General features: G+C 33.6%; 1 protein-coding gene across 1 annotated transcript in view; it reads left to right on the top strand.

The window, feature by feature from the left end:
• The window catches only part of LOC149805926 (uncharacterized), a 55,670-nt gene extending 31,218 nt beyond the window's left edge, over nucleotides 1-24,452 (top strand). Inside the window, exons 11-12 of the mRNA XM_089950708.1 lie at nucleotides 4,969-5,561; nucleotides 12,375-24,452. Of these exons, the coding sequence (XP_089806834.1) occupies nucleotides 4,969-5,561; nucleotides 12,375-12,471 (690 nt within the window). The 3' untranslated portion in view covers nucleotides 12,472-24,452. The remainder of the gene's footprint in view (nucleotides 1-4,968; nucleotides 5,562-12,374) is intronic.
• The last annotated feature ends 1,080 nt before the right edge of the window (nucleotides 24,453-25,532 follow it).

The raw sequence follows: 25,532 nt of genomic DNA, 5'->3' as shown, positions 1-25,532 counted from the left end.
GTGACCAGTCTAGACCATTAGTGTCATTAGAGGTTGATAGGTTATGGTCAGTACTGCCTCTAACATGGCCTCAATGCATGGTTATGGTGACCTAATATCCTATTCCCCTCAACTGGCCATACAAGATGGATCAAGTACAGTCAATACTGACTCTTCTCTGCCTCGGTTACTGATACTTGAGAAGGACCAGTGTCCATCTTAGCATCATAACACTAGCACTGTAATTGAAAGGCAAATGGTTTCTACTCAGCATAGTGCCATGAGTGATTCAGTTTGGCTTGCTGCCATGATGGACCCATTTTATTTTGGCATGGGAGTTTCTATTCTTCGGCCTTCTCAGTGCAGCAAGGAATGTGCTGTCGAACCTGTCTGTACATGTGCCCCCTGCAGATGGCACCACTGGCAGGGCACTATCTTTAGTCTTTAGATAATCAGATTATGATCACAATCAAAATCTGGCACTTCCTCTGGCAAGACAGATTGTTTAGTGACAGGAATACCCATGGGAGTCTCTCCCAACTGGAAGTTGCAGTCTGCATAGATGATTCTTTGTCAGGTTGGGGGACCCTAATGCTGCCCTGCTTCACAACAGTATGTGGTGAGTGGACAGTACAAGAGATGGCACTTATATCAACCTCTTACAAATAAATGCCATTCTTTATAATTTCTGTGCTTGAATAGATTAGATGCATTGGAAGATTGTCATGATAATTTCTTTAACCGCTGTGTGGTGAATTATCCCATCAATACGTGGGGACAGAATCACCTGAACTTTGTGTTACGGTATAGGAATTCTCACTGCTGGTGCATCTGATACCATATCTCAATACAAATCCATCACATTCTGGGTGGGCTCAACATTTTAGTCAATTAATTGTCAAAAATAGATCAATTGCTTTATATGGAGTTGTTTATCCATTTGTCTTTAAGTTAGCACCTGAATCAGACTAGGTCACTGGTGTTTCATCATTGTCCAGACAAATGCCTTGCTCTTGTCAGGGGAACCTTGTGTGAAAGAAGTTGAACTCTTCAGAAATGGAGAGAATCTCGACAGCGAGAAGGCCCTCCACTCTGAGAGCATATGAGGAAATTTGGCTTGTTTTCCTCTATGGGTGTCAGGACGACACATTGCTTTCCCCCTCCTAGGTTCATTTCACTTCTTCCTTTTCCTCTTTGAGGATAAGTACCATTTTCTGACATGTTCGGATATCATAAGGGAGACAATAATGGTCATAACAAGGATCTGTCACACCTGTTACCTAATTTTGGTCTTTTCAGCCACCACACAACTAGTTTGTTTCCCAAATGGAACTTATCCTGAGTTGTAACATTGCACAAGTTTGAGCCCCTTCCTTCTCCATCACTGAAGCTGTTATCTTATAAGACTTGATTCCTGATAGCTTAAGTTTCTTTGTGCAGGGTGAGTTAAATGTATGCCCTGTCAGTGAATCTGAGTTACCTCTAGTTCCAGTGTGATGGCACAGTTGTCTAGGTGCAACCTGGCTTTGTCTCCAAGAACAGATTGCCATCTATGATTGATTCTTTGACAGAGGTGAATCTGCAAGTTCTAGGTTGTGCACTCAGCTGCTGAGACATAAGCAAAGTGTCTGTGGCATTCAACAATGCCTCTTCAGGCTTGTTAAAGCAGGAGTTCAAGATATAACCCTCTGAAGCTCTGGCTTTATGACTTAAGTGTGTAATTTATATTGTTTATTCTGAGCTATCTCAGGATCAAAGGATCAGGTATGCCATACAATATCAGCTCTTGAAAGCTAAGCAATTTTAGTGAGTGCCACATTTGAATGTAATGTTTTCATTTGACACATCATGGAAACAGTTAGCTGGCATACAAAGTATAATTCCTTTAGCTTCTATCCATGTGATATGGTATTGGAAAGATTAGAGTGGAACTTCACTGGGCCGTCGGTGGCTGCCAATGCATCAACCAGGTAATGTTCATGACAGCACAACCATCATTCCAGGCATGGGTGTATAGCTTTCACTGGATTTGCCCAGAAACTTTTGTTGGTAAAGCACCCCACTGGTTGGTTTTCACAGAAATTAAGTTCATACTTTTCCTGTTGTATAGCCTTCATATTAGGTGAAGAGTTTATTCTTTTCTGAGGGTGCAGTCATATTGCCTTTTGAGGAGTAACAAGGGTAGAGGTAGAATACCTTTGCATTACTTGCTCCTCTTACCTGTTCCTGCAATGTTAATGTGATTATGAATTTATTCAGCAGAGAAGGAAATTTGTTGTTAAATTATTCTGAGAATGCTTGTCCAATGACAGCACAAGCATCCTGATATTGGTTTTAATCAAGTTTAAGCTGGTAAACATCTGGTATTTGGATGACCACCTAAGAGTGACAAGGAGAGGTAATATTTCTGAATTATTTTCCTTCATCTGTATGGTATATAAATGGAAAGTTTTTGTCTTTTTGGTAGGGCTGGATTCAGGAGGTAGCAGGCTTTATTTCGTGATGTTGATGTGATTGGATAAGTAATTGTTGAGAAACAAATGATTTCCTTTCTGATGTAGTGTGTGTACTTTTTGCTGTGAATAATTTATTACCATCATTATTTTGGGCCGCTTTGTGCATGTATGTGTGTTCAAGGGTATGTTGGCTTAATGGCATATAGTTGTCCAAAGTTGTTTCTTTGAAAATTTTTTAAAAAAAAGCAGGATAAATTTATATTTGTTCCATAAGAATGAACAATTTGGTTTGAAACACTGACATTGCATTTCTTTTTTTTACCAAGTTGGTATATTTTGGACATTATTCACAGTTGGTTTCTTTGTGCCTTGATAATTTAGATGTGATCAGTATAGAAACATTGAGCATGGGAAAGGGATTATTGGTGCTATAAGCTTACATTGATACATGAAAATTACTATCTCCATTGTCCTGCACAAATATTTGTTTCATGGATTTTATTATTATGGATATTGCATCGGAAGAAGTCAGGATACCTCTCCCTTCATAACTCATGAATGATGGGATTGATTAACATCAACTATGGCATGAGATACAGAGGGAGACTAAAGTTTGATTTGGGGATAATGAATCAGTTAATGAGCTTGCATTATGATGCGAAAGAACCATTAAGATTTCAAAACATGTCCCCAAAAATCCAGCTTAGGTGATTAACAAGCACTTGATTAGATTCTCGATTAAGTACTTGACTCTTTTTGTATTAGAATTAAAGAGGGCATATTAACGTTTATAATGATTACAATGAAATTGAATTTTAAAAAAAAAATCCAAACAAGAGTTTAACTTGATAAGGCTGTTATTAGTGGTATTTATTTCTTGTCACCAGTAGTCATTTTGCAAAACTATTCCTGATCAATATTCCATTGTATGATGTGTTTTTCAATGAGAAAGTATTTTTTATTAAAGACAATCTTATACAATATAATTGCTGATTAAAATTTGCAAATTTCACAATCAGTTTCAAGTTAAGGAACACTAACTTATAAAATGAGCTATACCTCCGGTATATCAGGCTTTCATTTTGATATGTAAATGTTTAGTAGATCATAGTCTTTTGCCTTTTCTACAAGCAAAAAGTATGGGATCCATACATGTATCTGCAATATGCATAATTTTATGAGTTATCCAGGTGTGCAAAAATGGTAGAACAATTGGTAACAATTGATAACATACTTTTCCAATAGATCAAGTTGACATGCAGTACTCACAGACTTCCAGAATTCCAAAACCTCCCACCCAAGGCTCATAAGGCGAAATTCTTCACATACAAGTGTCTTCCTTCTGTGATTACATAGATGCAGATTGCTTAAAACATACATGACAATGTTATTGTAATTTTAAATTTTTTGGTCACTTGTATTTCTGTTAATATGTACTCAATTCTCTTCATATATGGAATATAATATCATCACATGTTCTCATTTTCTAAGTACCACACCTGCCCTGGGTGGGGCTGTGGGGTCAGGAATTATAATGGGGACATTTCCATTACTGATATACCAATTCACTTCATGTTTGAAATATAATATCAGATAATCCCCTTCTCACTACTTTGCCAGGTCTGCCCTGGGTTGGGCCTTGGAGTGAAGAATTATATTGGGGACACCTTTTGGTTAAGGTTTTTCAATTAATTTTATGTTACTGTAACCCGTTTTCTGATATATTTTGTATTGAATATACATATTGCACTTCTCTTGCTACCACTTTTATAGAGGACACCTTAATGGAGTGATATGGGCACACACACAGGACATCCTTTGGTTAATTTGTTTTCTAATATTCAGATAACCCCTAACACCATTCACTTAATAGTTAGAATAATATTTGATCTCATGCTTTCCTTTATCCCATTACCACTGTTGCCTCGGGATTACATCCCTGGGTGGGGCCAGTGGGTCAAGTAGGAGGACATCTTTTGATGATGATGATGATGATGATGATTGTACTTATTTTAACTGAGCTTTGACCAATTCGTTGCATATTTCCTATACAACATAATCATTTTCTTACTTATCAGGTATTACCACTGCTGCTGTTGGGTTATGACTTTGGATGTGTTGGGGCTATTGGTAAACAAAGTATATTTTCTTTTGGTTATAATCTTTTGCACCCTATTTGGAATAAAATACAACAATGTTATGTTCTTTCCTTACTTCCTTTAGCATTCCTACCCTTGGGTCTTGCCCTAATTTGTAGTCATATGATCATACAGTATATGCCATTTGATATATAAAAGGCTAATTCTCATGGGCATATGTGTTTTTTAGAACACAATTATTGTTTCATGCATGTTTCACTATTGTTGTATTTCATTATAAAGTTCATATATATATATATATATATATATATATATATATATATATATATATATATATATATATATATATAATCACAATAAGTGGATTGATATAAGACATTTTCTATCAAGTCTTTTTGTGTAATACTTATTAGCACCAGTTGATTTCATTTCAGAACTTGTATTTTGGAGGTACAACAGAATCGAGTATAAACAAAATTTCCTACATAGATGTTCCTGTCCAACAACAGCAGCAGCAACATCAAAGGCCTTCACTCTCACAAAACTGCTATGCTACTCCAAAAATTCAGCGCAACCCACAATCTCCAAGATTTCTTCACACTTTTACTCCAAGCCAGCTTAGTTCTCAGTCCTTTCTCTCTGATGCTGGGTACTATAGTAGTGTACCAGTCCCAGTTGACAACGGTCCAAATTCGCCCAAATTTAAACCTGTTCAATCATCTTCTCAACCAAACACTTTCACACATGGATATGAAATTCCATGGAACGTAAAACTCAAGGCAGACAGTCTTAACACTCTGAATTGTTCAGGTTCAGATGTAACTATGGGCTACTTTGCAAATGGACGGTACTATGACCCTGCACCAAGAAATTTGAGAAATCTGCAACAGCATAATCCTAAATACAAATCAGAAATTTATGCACCTGCCAGCTCCTACAGTGATAGAAGCAATACAAGATTTTCAACCTTTGTGAAGGAAACTTCTGTTGATATATCCTTAAGTGTTTCTGGTACATCTGATTCAAGGTAAGGTGGAAGGTTAATTTAATTTGACCCTTATTGTCTGCCCATGTATTTTGTTATGTTTCTCACCCTCCCATTCCATTAGGGTAGCAGAGATAATGGTTATATGCTGTCCAGCCATTCATTGTATGTTAACACATTAACCCCTAGCGACGGCTTAAAGTGGCAGGAGGTAGTAGCCGAGCTCTTTAGCGTCATGGTCATGCATGATACACTAAAGTGGGTGGTATTGTAGAAAGGTAGACAGATGTAGCTCTACAATGATACCAAATAATCTGGAATATCTAGTTGCACTACAAAATACAGATAAAAAACCTCATTTTTTGGACCCGACTTTTTTTAACCCAAAATTTGCCCGTGGTTGGAATCTGATTTTGTGTTCAGATTTTAGACTTTTTGGTCTCAGATCTAAGGCAAACTGGTATGAACTGCAAACAGACAGATGAGCCTTTGCAAAAAGTAGGATAAGATGGGCATTTGGAATAAAAAGTGGTCTCCATACAAAAATAATGGCTCCGTTTAGTAAAAAAAAATATCTAAAAAAAAGAAAAGAACTCCAACTTTTACCCTTCTGCTCATGCGCGAGTCAAATAGCCAATGAAAAACGATGTTTCGAACACAACTAGGCGGTATGTTATTGAAAGATGACTGGGGATTTAGTGTTTTCGAGTCTATTCAGAAATAGCTTTCAAAATGTGTTTCCTACTTGATTTTCAGGCCAAAATGACAAAAAGCTCCAGGGGTTAATGTGTTAATCTGTCACACTTGCTTGTAAAGATGGATAAAAACATTTGTCAAGCCAGACAGTATTTGATATATAGATACTTTATGAGTGTTCAGATTAGGTTCTAATTACTTTGGCTGTATTTTTATATGCCCACCATGAAGCAGAATATATTTTTTTTATGATGTTGTTCATATGTCTGTCTGTGACTGACTTAATCTTTGCACAAAAGCTCAAGTTCTCCACCATCTTTATTTGCCAATTAAGTTTGGGGTCAAAAGGTCATAGGTCAAGTTCAGTGACACTAACAGAATAAAAATGGTTTCCACACAGTAACATTTATTCTTCATCACATGCCTGTACATACCTGGATCAAACTTTGTGGATGGCTTAAGGTTTGCAGGAGGCCCATTGATTTTGACATGAAAATATCAAAGGTTAAAACCATTGTAGCTCAGAGCAAAATTTTCTTTGCAGATTAACTTTTATTCTAGAGAGGTTTCTTGACCAAAACTTTGTGGATGGCTTCCACTTAGGGTAATAAAGAAACCAACTGATTTTGAGTGTAAATGTCTGAGATTACAGTCATGGTAAGCCTGATAAGAAAATGATGCTTATTCATAGTATGTTTAAAGACCATATACATTGACCAGATAATCCAGGTCTTTGAGATGCATTGGTCAGTAATCTCCTGAGACAACCATACCATAAAAGACTATTAAACACAGGACAGGTGTATAATATGCTGTTCATGGGACTCTTGCTTCCTGTTATCTTTAACACAAGCTACATTATTCTGCACAGACAAGAACATCATCTATCCATTAGACAGTAACTGTCATTCCTGGACAAGAGTACTTAAAATTTGCTGAGTCATATTTGTGGTCATTTTAATGACTGGAATTTTGGGGAGAATGATTGAGAAATGAGTCTCTTCTTTGATTCTTTTACCATTTCACATGATATAAACTGAGTCAGATAAACACACAAACATAAAACTGAGTAAATCCATATAGGTTCATGATTACCAAAAATTATTGCAGGTATGGCATAATATGAAATAATAAATAGGATAGTAAATAAAATTTTACTCCCATTAACATAACCATCAATGAAGTTGATTATTTCTATAGATTTTCACTTTGTGTCCATCTTTTCTTTGTCTATATTTTTATTCTCCTGTCCAAAGCCACATCTTTGTCCAATAATTTACATGTACCATCATATTTGCACATCTTCAAAACAGTAAACCCACTTTCCTTTTTGATGCACAAGGTATAGAAAATTTGCACCAAAGATGTGTGAAAATATGGAAAATAACCCTATCTAAATTTCCAAATACTGTTTATCATTCTTTTGGAAACTATAGTTTATTGTTGAATGAATCATTTGTCCTATCAAATGTAAGCACACAGACTTATAAATGAACAAAAATTGACTCTTTTAGTCCAGTGCATTTACTTGTTCATGATGTGTTTGTTCATAGTTATAAATCAACATTTAATCTTGCATTTCAATAACCACTTTATTTCACTGAAATTAAGATCATATGATAACTCAGTTCTCAGCCATATCTTATTTTAAAAAATGAAAATACAATTCTTTATATCATCTGGTTAGCCTCTGCCTTTCAGTTTTCTAAATTTTTTCTCAGTCATTTCAGAAAGAGTACCATCTGGTAATTTCATTGAGTAGTTTAGATTTTAAAAGTCAGTAGAAGTCTCATTTGCCTCAGAATTTGTGTACTTCTGTTTTCAACTCCATGTTACACCAGTAGAGTACAGGCACAGATAGATAACTGCTATGTTACACCAGTAGAGTACAGGCACAGATAGATAACTGCCATGTTACACCAGTAGAGTACAGGCACAGATAGATACCTGCCATGTTACACCAGTAGAGTACAGGCACAGATAGATAACTGCCATGTTACACCAGTAGAGTACAGGCACATATAGATAACTGCCATGTTACACTAGTAGAGTACAGGCACAGATAGATAACTGCCATGTTACACCAGTAGAACAAGCACAGATAGATAACTGCCATGTTATTTTCCAAAAAATTACCTTAATTTTTTTATTTACTTATTTATTTATGAAATAATCATCAGCCACAGCAAAATGTATTTTCTCTCTTTGCTTTGCTTTCAAACATTGTTGATAGGAATATCTGCAGCATCAAGACCTAATTGATTACATTGCTTAAACATTATCATTATATCTAATTTACTCATATCTAATTTACTCACATGTACAGCTAATTTACTCATATTTCTATTTTACTTGTATTTCTAATTTACTCATATGTCTAATTTACTCGTGTTCTTAAATGTACTTCATGAAATCTAATGTATATAACATGAAGTGTTCAGCCATCTCTCGTGACATCCTTCCTAAACAATGAGCTGTTTAATTCGTCATGGTGTTTTATGCTATTTTCATAAATTCACCATAGTGGTTAGTTTTCTTGTTATATTTAAGGAGAACTTCAGACAACAAGTATACATGATTGTTTTCAAGATTAGCATAGGAGTGAAAGCTTATCAATACTTTCGAACTTATTTTAGCCATAGCTGGAAAAAGAGGCAACATTGTTGTAAACTTTAGAGCAAAAATAAATAGAAAATGAAATTCATGTGAATTGGAGAAAAAAATACAAGTATTTTTTGATGAAATAACTGAATAGTGCTGAAGGACAAAATATATTTCCTTGTGTGAGTCAGTTGTAATGGAATGGTGAAATGTGATCCGTATTTCAATATGACTTAAAATGCCTCTTCATGTTATGTTTTTTACACACATGCACACACATACACACAAATACACCCAATCTGGTATGCCAAACAAATAAGATATTACCAAGAATTATCAATATCATTTTTGCTCTTAAGTTCTCAGAAGCTTTGTCCAGCATGGATATAGTCATTTCAAACTACAGTTAAATCCCACCATAACATGATGGGTAGGGTCCACAAAGAGTTATTGTGATATTAATGTATCATACAACATCCAATCAAATCAGTTAACTGAAGAAAATATTATTTGTTTTATCCACTTAGCAGGGGAAGGTGGTCTATAAAAGTAATGGCTTTGTGACACAGTTACCAACTTTCATTTTTAAAATTTCTAGATTCCATTCAAATCCAAACACTTACTATCTGCTATACACTAACGTATGAAACACTGCGTTTTTCAGAAACATATCAGCTGGACATGTCTAAAGGGATTGATTTTTTTACCAGCAATAAATTGTGTATATCAGACGTGGAAAGTTTCTAAAAAGAAGTTAGTATTTAGGCTTGAAAAATACTTTAACTTAAATTTCTAAATATATCCTAACCTTATAATGTACTTGAGATGATGCAGGCATAAAACAAGCAAAAAGAAGTTAGGAGTAAACCTTTCAATTTTATTGGGGGGTAGCCCGAGTGGTCTAAAGCGCTCACCATTACGGATCACTGCCATCTCACCTCTGTCTGCGTAGGTTCGAGTCTCAGATTCGGCCAATGTGGGTATGTGAGAAAGCTTGCCAGTAGCTTCTCGAGGGTCGGTGGTTCTTTCTGTGGTTTTCCCGGGTTCTTCCTCCACCATTAATACTGGCCACCATGTATAGCCTATCGTATGCTGAAAAATGGTGTTAAACCCCACAACAACAACAACAAAAAATCAATTTTATGGATAAAAAGTGATCTCCAGACAGGAAAAGGATATAAAATAGGCCTATATTCATTGAAACTTACAATGATAACTTTGACTTTGCATTACTGCAAAGCAAAAGAAGGCAGTATTATCTTTAATATTAATAGCTAATCTCTCCACCCTTCATTGTAAATTGTACTCTTTCAGTCATTTTTCAACAAAAGTACATGTGTCTGAAACTTTATCATTACGATGACAAGTGGCTTGTATTTATCTGAGTGATTAAAAGCTGGTGTGGGGGTATGTCTGTGGCAGCGACCAAAGCTGTCAAAATTCAGGTGGTAAACTTATTTCGGTAGTGCATTGTTTTGTACAGTGGCCATCTTAAAATGTTGTTATTGCTACTCCACCTGAATCAATGGTTGTATCAACATGGGAATTTTCACTAAAAGACTTCTTACGTTGTCTAACTTGTCCTAAATGTAAATGGTGCCAATCTGACAGCCATTATAGCCACCACTGCCATAATCTTGAAAGTCTTGTTATTGCTACTCCACTTGAACAGACAGTCATATCAACATGGGGTTTTCATTGGAAGACTTATTATGGTGTTTAGTTGTCTTATATAAAAATTGTTTTATCTGGCATCCAGATGCTGTCTTGAAAATCATTTTATTACTACTTATCTGGATGGAAAGACATATCAACATTGGGTTAACCAGAAGACTTCTTACAGTGTCTAATTGGTCTTAAATGAAAATGTTGATTATCTGACATCTTATATGGCTGCCATGGCAGCCATATGGATAATCTTGTTATTACTACTTCCTTGAAATGGAAAGGCATATTAACATGGTGTTTCCACCAGAAGACTTATTATGGTGAATATTTGCTCTTAAATGAAAATGATGCTGATGTGACATCCATTATGGCTGCCACAATAATATATTGAAAATCTTATTACCAGTTCTCCGGAATGGATGGCCATATCGACATAGGGTTTTCACCAAAGACTTCTTATGTCCTCTAGTTGGTCCCATTTGAAAATGGCTACCCACAGACATCCAAAATGGCTGCCACAATTATAGATTGAAAATCTTGTTACTAATTCACCTGAATGGATGGTAATATTGGCATGGGGTCTCATCAAAAGTCTTCTAATGGTTTTTGGTTTGTTTTAAATGAAAATGGTGCTGATCTGACATCCAGTATGGCTGCCAAAGCAGCTAGTTGAAACTCTTATTATATTAGAGATGGTTTCAACATTTAGCAGGTAAAAAGAAGAGATGGTCTTCTCTTGAATTCCTGGAATAGAGCATCAACCCCTTAGAGAGGCATTTTTTGGATTCATTGCCATATGCAGTTGGCTGTCTTGCACTTTTGAATATGTGATAAAATTGCTCTGTACACATACAACCATATCCATTGCTATTGGTATACTACTGCCTGGTACCTTCACCTGCTAGTCTTAAGTCAGCTGTCTGGAGAGGTAAGTAGCAAGTGACATCTTTAATCTGTACTACTATACGAGTGCTGAGATATACATAACAGAATGTCAGTGTGTGACACTTAGGATAGTTCTGTGGCTACAACATATCTTGACAGATGTTCATTACTTGTTGTCATGGATTTAACAACGTTGTGCAGCACATGATAAATACATGGATAAAGCCAGTATATTTGGTTAGGAAAGAACCTGGGTGAACTTGAGGAAAGCCCATGGGAAGCAGGCTTTCTCAGATATGTATTGGCCAAGCTGAGAGATATTATTTTGAGCGCTTGTTGAAGTTGATAGACTTGCTGATAACTTCTTTTGAAAGTACTAACATTTAATAAAGTACAAACATTTACTGAAGTACTAACACTTACTAAAGAAATTTCATTGTGACATTTGTAGTCTATCAAAGAGAGATTATTTTACATGCCTGCTGTAAAGCAGTTAATAAATATTCACTTTTGTTTTGAGGAAATCTTATCATGGACAGGTACAACATTCATTATTCCCACACCAAGAATTTCACTTGACTGGAGGATTAACTTAGACTTGCATTTATTTCTGAGCTAAGCTCACCATGGACATTTTATTTCATTATCTTATATCATGGAAGTTAGTTTTATAATTCGGCATATCCATCTTTGGGCAAAAGATGATAGAAAAAATAACCAGCCAGCTGTCAAAGTCTCCTAATCTTTTATTTGGACTGTCACAGTTCCCTCACTCTTGTTTGCAGCATTTCAAATGAATCAAGTATGGACACTTAAAGTTCTTTTAATAAACTTAAATTTTAATCTGATGGTGGGTGTTCATGTTTATATACACCAAAAGGCAGATTCATATCATTAGATGTGGTTTATGTAGGCAGTGGCAACAATGTAAAATTTCTGGCAGAGGTTTACAAGATTTGGGAAACCCTGATTGATATATATTTTTATTATTATTATTCCTTTCAGTGGGGAAGAGGAAGAGGGGGAAGATTACATGAAGAATGAAGATGAAGATGAGTTTCCATTTGACCCAAAAGACCTTACTGAACCAGTTGAGGTGTAGCAGAAAGTTGATTTGGCCTATGTAAGATATGTGCATGTATGTTTGTATGCAAGCAAAGAGAGGAATGAACAAGATACATGTAAATGTGGGAATTAAATGTTGAACTGTCTCCCCCAAAAAGTAAAAGGTAATTTGTTTGAATAATGACTTGGATTAGATATCTTCATTCTTAAAGTGGCAAATGCTTTCTTAAATATGACCTATGTATAAAACATCAAGTACCGGTAGCATAGATGTTACTTATACTACAAAACCTGATGAGATCTTTGTATCATTTATTTCAGGGGTTTAAATTTGATAGTTTCTTGGGAAATCACTCCCATCCATGAAATCTATTCCATTTTCATACTAGAAAATATACATGTGAACCAGTCCTTTCCTTTTTTTGGAATGATTATACTCCTAAATGTTATCATTAGTGTACAAATTTATCAAAAGTCAATATTTCTTCATTATTAGATTTGATTTACCAAGTACTACTGCAAGCAGTATACACTCTGATCTGCCTTTGCATAATATTCCTGCAGATCAAGGTCTTTAATGTTTTTTTTTCTTTCTGCTGATTACTCCTGACAAACTGCAGATACCCAGATGACTGGCACATTATGTAATCGCAGATCTGAGTATTAGCAGTTTGCAGTTAGACTTGTCCTCAGTTGTAGCCCTATAGCACTGTGATTTAAGTTCTGTAATTTAAGTAGCCTTATAGCTCTGTTGTTTCAGTGATAAATAATCCTGAAAAGTATTTTAAAAAAACACTGGATTTTGTTGAGCCCATCTTGGTGGAGGCTTGATATAGCAATCACTTAAGCATCAGTGTGCATTTTTTCTGTGTGTCCACACCATGTTATTGTATTATTTTATGCATGTTTTGGATAGCAAAAAATAATAACTTTTTTGTGTTGAAAAACATACCAACATTTTTACTAAATGTTTAGAAAAATGCAAGCAAACAAAAATATCCAAGCACAAGCAAGCAAAATCACAAGTACATTATTATGTTACCTCTTAAGTAAAACAACACGTACATTTATGGAACAAAACCAATATTACTTGCCTAGTTTATTTCTGGCCTCCCAAAATGCAGTTATATTGAGAAAAAAAATACATCACAAAACAGGTGAAAGAATCCACAGTACTTAAAATTATTATAGTTATTTACTGCTTATGAAAATCTGCATAAATATTATTAAGATTGATTGCTGAGATAGTCATTAAATATAAATACAGTGAATACCAGTAGCAAAACTAAGTTATATTCCTATACTTAGAAATTCATAACAGTATACAAAAAAGTGAAATCAGCATATGTTTTATGCAAAGTTATCTTTTAAGTACATTATTATCCACCAAAATTACATGACCAGTACATTATCAGGTGCAGGTTTTAGTAAATCTGCAGTGAAGCAGTAACAGGTGAAGCAAATATCTGAGGTGAGGCTTTGATGTAAACAGTTTTCCTTTTTGCTAAAAGGTGAAATATTCTTCTCATGTTTTATGATGGGGATTTTTCTCTCTGCTGGGGAGTAATATAGCTTTAAACAAGCGTTATTCATTATATCAGTTTATTGATCTAATTAGTAATGAAACCTAGTTCTGCCAGTTTTCAACAATTTAAAGCATACCTATAACTTGTTGAGGCTATTTCTAATGACAAGCCTCTACTTTCTAAAAGCAACAATGGTCTGTCTCTGTTGTCATTGTATTACTACAGTTTTGAAAACATCGGTGCAAAAATAAAATTCTTTTAATGTGATGTCCGAAAATGACTAGGAATGAAAAAAAACAAACTATTCTTGGTGTCTGTATACAGATAGTTTGAATATATAACCCCATGTTTGGTGATAGCCCCCATATTTACAGAATTGTTGACAAATGTTTAATAAGGACATTTTTTATGATAATCCAGCACTTTGCATAAAAAGTAAGATTGGCACTCTGGTCATATCATGGGAGATAAAAAGTGTGTGTTAATAAGTTAGGTGTAATCATTGTAACTGTTTTGGGAATGCAAAGGGGAGTGACCTTCAAAAGGTTATAATGTTCCTCTTCTTAAGGGATTTTAAATCTCGTCAGTAATATTGGGTGTAGCTAAATTTAGGTCCTGTCATAAATGCGAGTATAGATTGATGGCTGTCTTTTGTGGTGCTGACCTTTGTGTTTGCATTTTATTACTTTGTTACAGGAATGATGTATATTGCAAAGAAAACCTGACCATTTACTGTGATTACTTATAAGTTGAGTCAAATGTCAAGCTACAGTGATCGTGATCTACTGTAACATAATGTGTCTGCAGATAATGTTCTGTTTGTTCTACTGATTACTCTTAACAAACTGCACAGACCCAGGTCTGCTGGTGTATTATGCAGTTGCAGATCTAGGTCTGTGCAGTGTGCAGGTGGACTTATCTTAAAGGTGAGTATATACGGTAGATGTGGTTCACAAATGTGTGCTGTCTGGAAACTTGTCAAAATTGGACCTAAAATTTTGGACATGTCTAATTATGTAAGTTCTCTCAGAAAAATGTTGATCACTTTCACTCATCTGCATGCTTGCTTTATTCTAAATAATGATGGCTGTCATTGAATGCTGAAATCATTTCATGACAATATATAGACATTGGTGTAACCATTTTTTAAAATTATTTTACAGACATAATGTACAGTGGAGAAAATATACACTAGAATCTCACTGGGTTGTTTTTAAGATCTGAGAGTTATATTTAACCTTATTGATGTGAATTAATGATCTTTTAAACTGATTTGTTTTGTCCCATGGTCATGAGAGCTCTGGTGATTTTAAACATGTGAAGTTGTATTTTACATGTGACAGGATTGGATCCACATTTGTTGTGTTTAATCTCTTAATGTTATTTATAATAAGGCAATATCAGATTTCATTAATAATCTTTTTCTTGCTTTTACAAGTGTTTTTAGTTCTACTGGTCAAAGATAAAGAGAGCTTATACCATGAAAGTTGTCTGTTATCCAGCCATTAGACGGTTGTTATTACTACTTCTCTTAACCATTGGGATGATAGTCTTGAAATTGGACATGTTGAGGTCTTGTTGGTTTTAAGTAAAAATGTTGTTCCCTCCTCTTTCCCACATCTAATATGATCAAAATTTCTCATGAATGGATGTTTATGTATATATAAATTATCACCAGAACACATTCAATATGTACATGGTTTTAAATGAAATTGTACTCATCTATCATCCTATTGCATTCATTTTGAAAATCTTACAGCTAATTACTCCAGAATGGATGGTCATATCATTTGCACAAAACACTTTTTACAATATGCAGTTGGTCCTAAGTGAAATGATATTGCTCCAGCTACTAATGCTTCTCCACTATAAGTGTTACATTTGAATGAATGTTTTACTGGTGCAATTATTTACAATAAGAGATAGGGACAGACTGATCCTTTCAATTTTGTATGATCAGCATTTTAATAATGCTTTAGTCCTTCCATTAGGCATTATATATATTCTTCAGCATTTCCTATTTTTGTGTATAGTGTATCCTTTATTAATTATTTCATATGATTCTTTGCATAAATATGTCAGAATTATTAATTCTTATTTATTATCAAAACATTATGCTCATGTCAAAGAAAGAAATGTTGTTTCATAACTTTTTTTTATAATCTCATGTCTGTTGTTTTTGTGTAACTAAAATGTTTGACACATTTTGAGTTTTTACTTAATTTGGTACCACACTAAAATAAAAAAATCATTTTTAGTGTGCCTTGATGATAATATCTTCACTAGCCAAGGGTCATTGATCCCCTTCATTCCACATTGACCCTAGGCATATGTAACTAGTTGAAAGGATATCTGCCTCTCCTCTAATTGGTTGAAAGAAACGGACCCGGTAGGATCACTCATTAGATTTACCTAGCAAGGTATTTGGGGATAATAATAGAGGCCTCTGTAGACCATGACACATGTTGCATGCACGTTTCTCCAATTTAATTGATTGACACAAGATTTTCCATGTAGTCAAGATGTATATTTGTACAATTTTATTGATCTGTTTTCACTTGTTTGCATGTAAGTTGCCATATTTGAAAACCTAACGTGTTACACCATGAGTTCTGACAATGGTCAATTGATTTTGGATTCCTTTGGGCAGTAATTCTTTCAAGCACAATGACACTTGTCAGAAATATTATCAGGTATCCACAGATGACCTATGTGGAGTGAAGTGGATTATTGACTATTTAGAAGTAAAGATCGAACAGTACTTGGTTTGCATAAATCTTTGTGCTACTGAACATAATTGGTCTGTTTTGGTATTTACAAGTTACAGCAAGCTGTATTAAATATTTTCATCTTTTACAATTTTAGGTTGGTCTTTGTACTGAATGAGTCCATGAATCAGACACCAGACTTGTACTGGTATGTTGGTGGTGTAGGTTTGGGGCCTGATTCATCAGACTAGTTCTGAATGTACCCCATTCTCTATCTTTCATATATAGCTTGAGTAATAACATTTTAATTATTGGCATGCTTTAGCAAGAGGATGTTTGTGGTGATTTCCTCCGTCATTTATTGTCCATCCATCTTTTTTGGTAAAAACATCTCCTTAACTGGTGAGTGGAAATAAATCAAATTTGGCATATCTTTGAGAAAGATGTGATTTTAGCTTCACCCCATTCCCCTGCACTGTGTTAGATGGAGTTATAGGTCAGATTTACAAAAATTGCAATTACTATTACTGTCATTTTGAATATTTAAACAAACTAAGTACATACATGCTTTTGTAAGATGAGGACAGTGTTTGTGTGTGTGTATATATATATATATATATATATATATATATATATATATATATATATATATATATGCAGAGACACACACACACTACAGAATTATGGGGTCATGAATTGGAGAGTGTTAGCATTGTTTATAAATTTGGGAATTTTGCAGTAGCAGGTGATGAAAAGTAGCTCTAATTTGTACTTGTAGAACTTGTGAATAAAAAAATTAAACTTAAGTTATTGTCATGTGTGTGATTTTTAAATGAAATACAAAATACCTAGATTTATGTCATCCATTTTGGTTCACAATTTTTAAAATTGAACCATGAAATCCAAGGCATACGTTTTGCTGTTTCTAAAGACTCGTTTGTCTCTGCCATTTTTATTATTGTGTTTAATATTTTTTTCAACTTTTATATGTTCAAACTTTTTCTTGTAAAACATTTACTTGCACTATGAGTCAGTATCTTTCTCATATAATTTTGATCTCACCCATAAAGGGCAAGACATGATACAGCTGTCCCTCACTGTAAGGTTCTGTATTAGAACATGGTACTTGTTATACGGTAAGTAGTCATATCATTTCATTAGGTGGTAGTAGTATTATATGTGTCATGTACTTCATTATAGGTGGTCTCAGTATAATGTATTATATGTACTCTATGGCCCCCATGGACAGTGTTCTACTGAAGGAGTACTGTCCATAAACAGCATTGAGATGAGTAAGTACTGTATTACTTAATAGGCAGGTGACCCATCATCAGGTTTTAAGTTTCCATGGTCACAGCATTTGAGATTGAAATTTCAAATCCTGTCTTTTGGTCTTAGTGCACAATGATGTACACTTTTGGTGTTATTTGGCTTTATTCAGTTTTAATTGCCTATTTTATTTGTTTCCCTTTATTTTTAATAAATTTGTGATATCATTCTCATCTCATCAAATAAATTTATTTCCAGTGTCATAAAAAAAAGAATATCATTAACTTGGGATGTATTTAATTGTGCTTTACTTTCATGGTTTGGAGAAAGTCATATGAATTTATCATGCTTAGAAAGTTAATTTTGTGAAATTTCACATGCAAAAACATACACGTGCAAAAGCATACACACACATGCAAAAACATACACATGCAAAAGCATACACACACATGCAAAAACATACACATGCAAAAGCATACACACACATGCAAAAACATACACATGCAAAAGCATACACACACATGCAAAAACATACACATGCAAAAGCATACACACACATGCAAAAACATACACATGCAGAAGCATACACACACATGCAAAAGCATACACACACATGCAAAAACATACACACACATGCACATAGTTTACTCATTTGTATGTATAAAAAAATGGTCAGATGAATAAGGTGATAATTATCTTCAGCTGCTGGGTAAGTAATTTTCCCAGCCCTTGTGTAACATAATTAGAGATATAAATTGTAATTTACGGTGATTAATTTAATTAGCTTAATAAGCTGCTAAAATTTTACTTAATGATGATTATACAAAACTAACTGAATGAAAGCCATTAGAGTTTCATTTTTAGATGGAAAATTGCATGTGTAGCTCATCTTATTGCCAAGTCTTCCATTTCGATGCTCAAGTATTTGAATTCTTCCAGTAAAGCATGTCTATATTGTACTATAATGTTTACATTGTATAATTCTGTTGTGTAGTTTAGTGCAATTTTGGTTGCTGCTTTTGAATTTGTGGATTACTGTTTTGTAATCAGGATTGAGAGTTTATAATTTATTGTGTTATCTAATAATATTGTAACCTTGTTTGTGGTGAATGCTTCAAGGTAAGAAATGAGGCTGATTTTGAGTTTGAGGTATTTGAAACATTTATGTTTTAAAAACATTTCTGTACAAAGACTCCTGTAATTTAAATGTATCTACACGCATTTTTTAAATATATATTTTCGGTACATGTTCTAGTGAACTGTGTCATGGAATTTTTTATAAAACCTGGCTTTTTTATTATGGCTAAATTACATTTTTCAAATGTTAAAGCTAAATTTCATTAATTTGATTTCAGATCTAAGCCATAATTTTTAAAAAAATTCTTACGTTTCACAAATTCCTACATAGGTTTGTAATATCACAACTTTTGGAAAAGACTTGTTCAGTGCTATTTGAGGTATTCTGTATATACTCTTTTGTAAGTTGAGTCAAACTGCAAACAACAAAGATCCTGGTCTGTCATAGCATAATGTGCCTGCAGATTGGGGTCTGTTTTGTTCTACTGATTACTCCTAAGAAACTGCACAGATCCAGATCTGCCAGTGAATTATGCAACAGCAGATCTGATTCTGTGTAGTTTGCATTTTGACTTGTCTTATAAGCATGTACTTATGGTAAATATTCAGAATGTTAGACATTTTAAAAAAAATTGAATTAACATAAAGTTACTGAAGTAGTAAATTGTCAGCTTTTGAAGCGAGATCCTTATCAAAATTTACCAAAAAATATGTGTACTTGTATCTGTGTGTGTCATATAGGTTATTAAAAATACGTGTACTTGTATCTGTGTGTGTCATTTAAGTAATTAAAAATATGTGTACTTGTATCTGTGTGTGTCATTTAGGTAATTAAAAATATGTGTACTTGTATCTGTGTGTGTCATTTAGGTAATTAGAAATTTGCAGAATATGGAGTGTTAACAATACCTTGCATTAGCCACTCTTTTTTTCCTCTAAGATATTTTATGGATAATTTCAAAATATGTAACTTATATTTCTCAAAAGTCATCTCTAGAAAAAGAGCAGGAGGAAAATTGATCATGTACTACAAAAATGAAAGCAACCTTTATCTGATTCTAATTAAAAAAATGAACTTAAAATATCGCTGAATGTGGATATTACTGTAATTTGTAACCGTTCTGTTTTTTGTATGCATCTGCTGCTTGCATCATGGGTACATTGATGTTGGTCCTGAGATTTTGGTCCTGTCCATATATCTCAAGAATCTTTTTAGCTGGGTTGGACAAAAACAACTAAATGCAGACAATATTTCTATCCCATTTTAAATGACTTGAGTTGATTTTCAGGCCATTACAGCAATTTTTCCATTTAAAAAAAATGGTCATGTGATTCATCTTTTTAGGACATGAACTCTAAATTTTGGACACAAACCTTGCCAGAACCATTAAGCTAAAACCACTTGACATAGTTTAAAAGTTTATGTGTATTTTTATTTATAGGTGATGGCCTGATTAGATTTTCAGGTCATTATAGCAGTTTTGTAGTTTTTAAAACACATTTTTCTGACAAAAACCTTATTAACACAAGTAGGCAAAAACCACTTGAGATAGACAAATTGAATTTGGTAATTTATTTGTAATTATATGTGCATAACCTGATTATATTAGTACATCCTTATAACGAGTTTGTTTTATGCATTTTAGAATTTTTTGCACTTCAATTTTTTTTAATGCAAATGAATTAAGTCAGATGTCAGTGACCTGATTAGATTTTCATGCCAAGAAAGCTATTTCTTCTTTATTTTCTTAAGATTTTTATTTACATTTTGGTCCACGCTTTGGATATACATTAAGGGTAATGTTTTTTTATAGCAAATTAAGTTACCCTCCTGAAGTTTTAACATTGTTATTTTTTTGTTTTCATCATATGCATTTTTGGACATAATAACAAACCTTTATATATATATATATATATATATATATATATATATATATATATATATATATATATATATATATATATATATATATATATATATATATATATTACAGTTATCACATCTCATGTCTGTCTTCAAAAAAATACTTTGTAATGGCTTTTATTTTTCCAAAAGCTATTTAAATGCTTAGCTTCAGTATAGTTATTATGAGTTTTTATCTCCTCATTTAGATCTGTTCATTCTCCAGGTAACTCCTTTGTTTTAGAAGGAAGCGAATGATAATTTAAAGTTAGTTTTCTGATGTGTGAATTTTTATTTCTTCTTAAAATATGTAACTTACTTCTGTTAAGACCATAAATTCCACTAGAACCCTGGAATAACGGCCTTTCTATGCCATCCATTTTAAAAAATGTAAAAGCAACTTTTAGTTTTTGTACATGTATTTATGTACATGTATTTAGTTGCAGTGTATAGCAAACAAGTATGGATTGTTTGTTGCAGCTAGAATACCAAGTTGAGTTACCTTCCCGTGATCTCCAATGCATTCATCCACAAGACTTAAATAGTTTATTTCCTTGGTGATCTTGTTATTTATATTGAGGTTAACTAAACTAGAAAATATTTATCCAATGAATTTGTTTATTCCATGACATATTGGTTATATTTAAATAGCACAGTTTAAATTTTTAGATATTTCATTTACCATATATCTCTCTGGATCATTTCCGTTTTAACCCTAAAATACGTTTATCAGCTTTCCAGCTTCAACTTTTGTTATAATTTGAAGGATTTATATTTAGACAAATCAGATAATTCCTGTTGAGGAATAGTACCATGGACATTGTAGTCCTGAGATCACATATATATCTTGTATTGCTTTAATAGTTCTGTGTGTTCACATTTCTGTTCCATTACCATACTTTGTACAGCTTTTAAGTTTGTATCTTTTATTAAAATTCCATCAGTTATTTTTATGAAGAGCATCTTATCAAAGACAGTTGTATGGTAATATAATCAACCAGGTATAAAGTTTATCTTGTGCATTTAGTTATATCTGTATTGAAGATCTTTAAGATAATGTCTGTGTACAGTTGACTGAAATGTATGTTCAGTCAATGCATTTGATGGTGTCCAAGAGTGACTGTTCATGTTCAGTGTCCATGCTTGTGTTGCTTCATAAATATTGCTGGTGTCTTGAAACAAGGTTTTCTTATTTACTTGTGAAGTGAAACTGGGTATCTAAACTTGTCTCTTTTCATTGTGTTTGTACATATTATAAAAGGGAGGGCTGATCTTAGCGTTAGCATAAATTGATGCATTGCTACTAATTAAATTACCACTTGAGGCTGTTTTTTTTTATCTTGTATTTGAAGCATAGGTGAAGCTTAGTTATCCCTGTTTTAACACATACTATCAAAAAGTTGATCACAGTGACCTCATTTCTTGTTTTTTAGTAGTTATTTCAGATTTTCTAATCCCATGCTGAGAAGCAGGCAAGATGTGTGAAATTTGTATTCCTTTTATGCCTCTGAGTCATTGTTTATCATGCCTGTTTGATAAGAATGTATGTTTCATTACTCCAAGAAACCAATTTGAATTCCATGAAATAATTCTCTCAAAGCTGATCACAGTGGCCTTTTTGTCATATTGATGACTTGATGTTTTAGATTATTTAATGGGCATAGCATATTTAGCATTTGCTTTCCTAAATATTCTTCAGTTCTAGTCATGATACCTAAATACAAAGTTCAGAGTTTTCTTGCATTATTTTTTACTACAGCTGAAGAAATGCTGGAATGCAACAAATTCCATACATGGATGACTCTAGCATTTTGTTATTGATATACATGAGAACTTAATTGTCCTTCCACACAAAAATTGTTTTCCTTAAAATTTGCTATGTTAGTACAATCATTGATCTCTTCCAGAAGCAACATATGTAATAATTTCACAAACTGGGGGGAACAGATTTTGCCAAAAGGCCCAGTGAGCTTATAGTATGGTCTTACGTCCTTCATGCAGCATCCAATCTTGCATTCATCAGCATTTGGTAAAACCACTAAACCAATTTTAGACAAAGTTAACGACAGCAGTCTGGCATAAAGGCATTTCATGTTTGTACAGAAAAATTTTTAAATTGCTTTTCCAGAGCTTCTCTTCAAAATTTGATCAAATTTAGCAAATAAGTATCTAGGTTTGAAGGCTTTCAGATTTGTACAAAATGTCATGATGTATATGGCAGCTGTTAAAGCAACCCCAAAATTATCCTTGCATAAAGGATTTTTTTTTTGGTACAAATGATCCTGATCTCTATTTTGATATGGCCACTGTTACTAAAAGAGAAAACAAAATTTAAAGACTTTTTTGAAAATTGTTTGCAGAATTTAAAAGAAATCTTTTGGGCATGAAGGCTGCACAAGCTTATACAAATTATGTAAATTTGCTTTCAGATACGGTTGCCATGACTAAATGTGACAGAAAGCATCCTGATATGAAGGGTTTTTTAAATTGTACAAATGATGCTGATTCACTATAAAATATGCCTACTGTTGCTAAAACTAGAACATCCTCTAACAACTTTTATTCAAATACTGTTTCTACATACAAACATATAAACAACTTATTGCAGAAAATTCCTTAGCAGAATTTGACAAACTTTGACTGAAAGCATTATGGGTTCAAATCCTAATGTTGGGCAAAGTGTGCACATAGGCTATTGGATCTGGATGAATGTACCAAAAAATATGGAAAACTAAACCGTTGTCTTCATAAGATGCAGTCAAAAGCATTGGTAGATATTTCTACACAAAACATCATCCTAAGAGCTTTAGGCTTGCATTTTAGGCAGATGTTGGTCAAGCAATTGATCATAGGATGTGGATTGTACAGTTGCCAAAAACTTGAAATTTAAACACCCATTGAACATTTTGAAATGGTGGAGTTCTTTTGCTTCAACCACAAACTTAGGTACCCAGATACATTTTTTTCTCAAAACCATAAAACTCTATACCCATGAAAATAAATGAATGCATCAATACAAAAATCAGAATCGATGATGTACACCTGTGAGGTCTTCAAGTTATGTAGGTTTGTGGAAGGTCATATATTAAAATTCAGATTGCCAAGTAAAAGAACAGCCTCATTTTTAAATATACAATTATCCTAATTTGCATCAATTGTACACTCAATTTTTGGTTAAAAATACAAGATTTGAAAATAAAGCATATTTTCTGTTTTGTTTCTTTAGGCTTCAAAATAATTTAAGCTTGTAGCCTACCCAGAATAATATGTACATTTTGCTGAAGAGAGGATTTATTTTCTTATAACCTAGTTGTCCAGTGTTTGATCTTTTTAAGAACAATCACTTATTGGTTTATATTGTTTTTTGTATTTATATGCCAGATCTCTCAGTGAATTTACAATCCAGTTTTGCATTTTCAATTGAAGTAATTCAAGTTTTGTTCTTGGAAGTAAACACATTGAAAATTTACTTTAAAGTATTTGTGTGAATATTCTATTGCTTGTCATGTACATTGAATAAAGAAAGTAAATAATCCATCTTTATTGTCCTTTTGACAAAAAGTCCCATGTTAACAGTGTAGTAAAATAATAGTCATCAACATAATTTTGCCAGGTCAAGCTGGAATACTATTACATTTTCCCCTAATGTGCAGGGTGATGTTGGTTTGGTTTTAATGGGATTTTAAACACGTTGGTTATATTATGCCAGTGAAATGAGAGCCAAGTGCCTTCCAAAAACATGGAGAGACAGCCAACATGTGTATGAAACGTGTGACACCCATATACGAGTCCAGTCCTCTACCAACTGAACTACCAAGATTCCAGTGTGGAGAGGGAGAAATAAACATCTGTACTTATATCTAAAAGTATCTTAGTTACTTGTTTAATCTTGCATTTATTTCCTGAAAATACACTTTTTCTTAAAGTAAAATGTTTACTTAATATCTCTTGACTATTTCCCAGTAAAAGTAAAATCCAAAAGAGTGACAATATCATTGTAAAGTAGAACATTTAAAGAAAACAAATTTGTATTACCAGGAAATTGATCTCTGCCTGAAGTTGAATAACCTTGTTATAAAGATCAAATTTCTTACAGAATGTGCTCATTCCCATCAATATTCTTTTGAAACCCAAATATTTCTTGGTAATGAATACTGTTGTGCTAAGAGGTGACTAACATGAGCTGCTTTGACTTGTTTTCATAGATTTCTATCAAGTAACACAGTTAATATCCTGTGTTATACAGACTGGTCCCCCTTCTATCAGCTAACACCCTTCTGCAATGACAATGTGGCCATATACAAGGAGTGTCCTATAATGAGGCAGACAAAATGGTAAAGTACACTAATTTGGTGTCAGGCAAGGTGGCCTCTTGTCATTGAGTGGCCTCCTGAGGAGGTCAAAATAGTAAAATGTATTGTTATGGTTTCAGTCAAGTGACATCTTGCCATTGAGTGACCTCACATTAGAAGGTCATAATGGTAAAATGTACTATTTTGGTGTTAGGCAAGGTGGTCTCTTGTCATCAAGCGGCTTCCTGAGGAGGTCAGAATAGTAATATGTACAATTGTGGTGTCAATCAAGTGACCTTTTGCCTATGAGTGACCTCTCATTA

This window comes from Sinohyriopsis cumingii, chromosome 2 (assembly GCF_028554795.1).
Source record: "Sinohyriopsis cumingii isolate HCF-2022 chromosome 2, ASM2855479v2, whole genome shotgun sequence".
Classification (NCBI taxonomy): domain Eukaryota; kingdom Metazoa; phylum Mollusca; class Bivalvia; order Unionida; family Unionidae; genus Sinohyriopsis; species Sinohyriopsis cumingii.
This window is presented reverse-complemented; position numbering and strand designations above follow the sequence as displayed.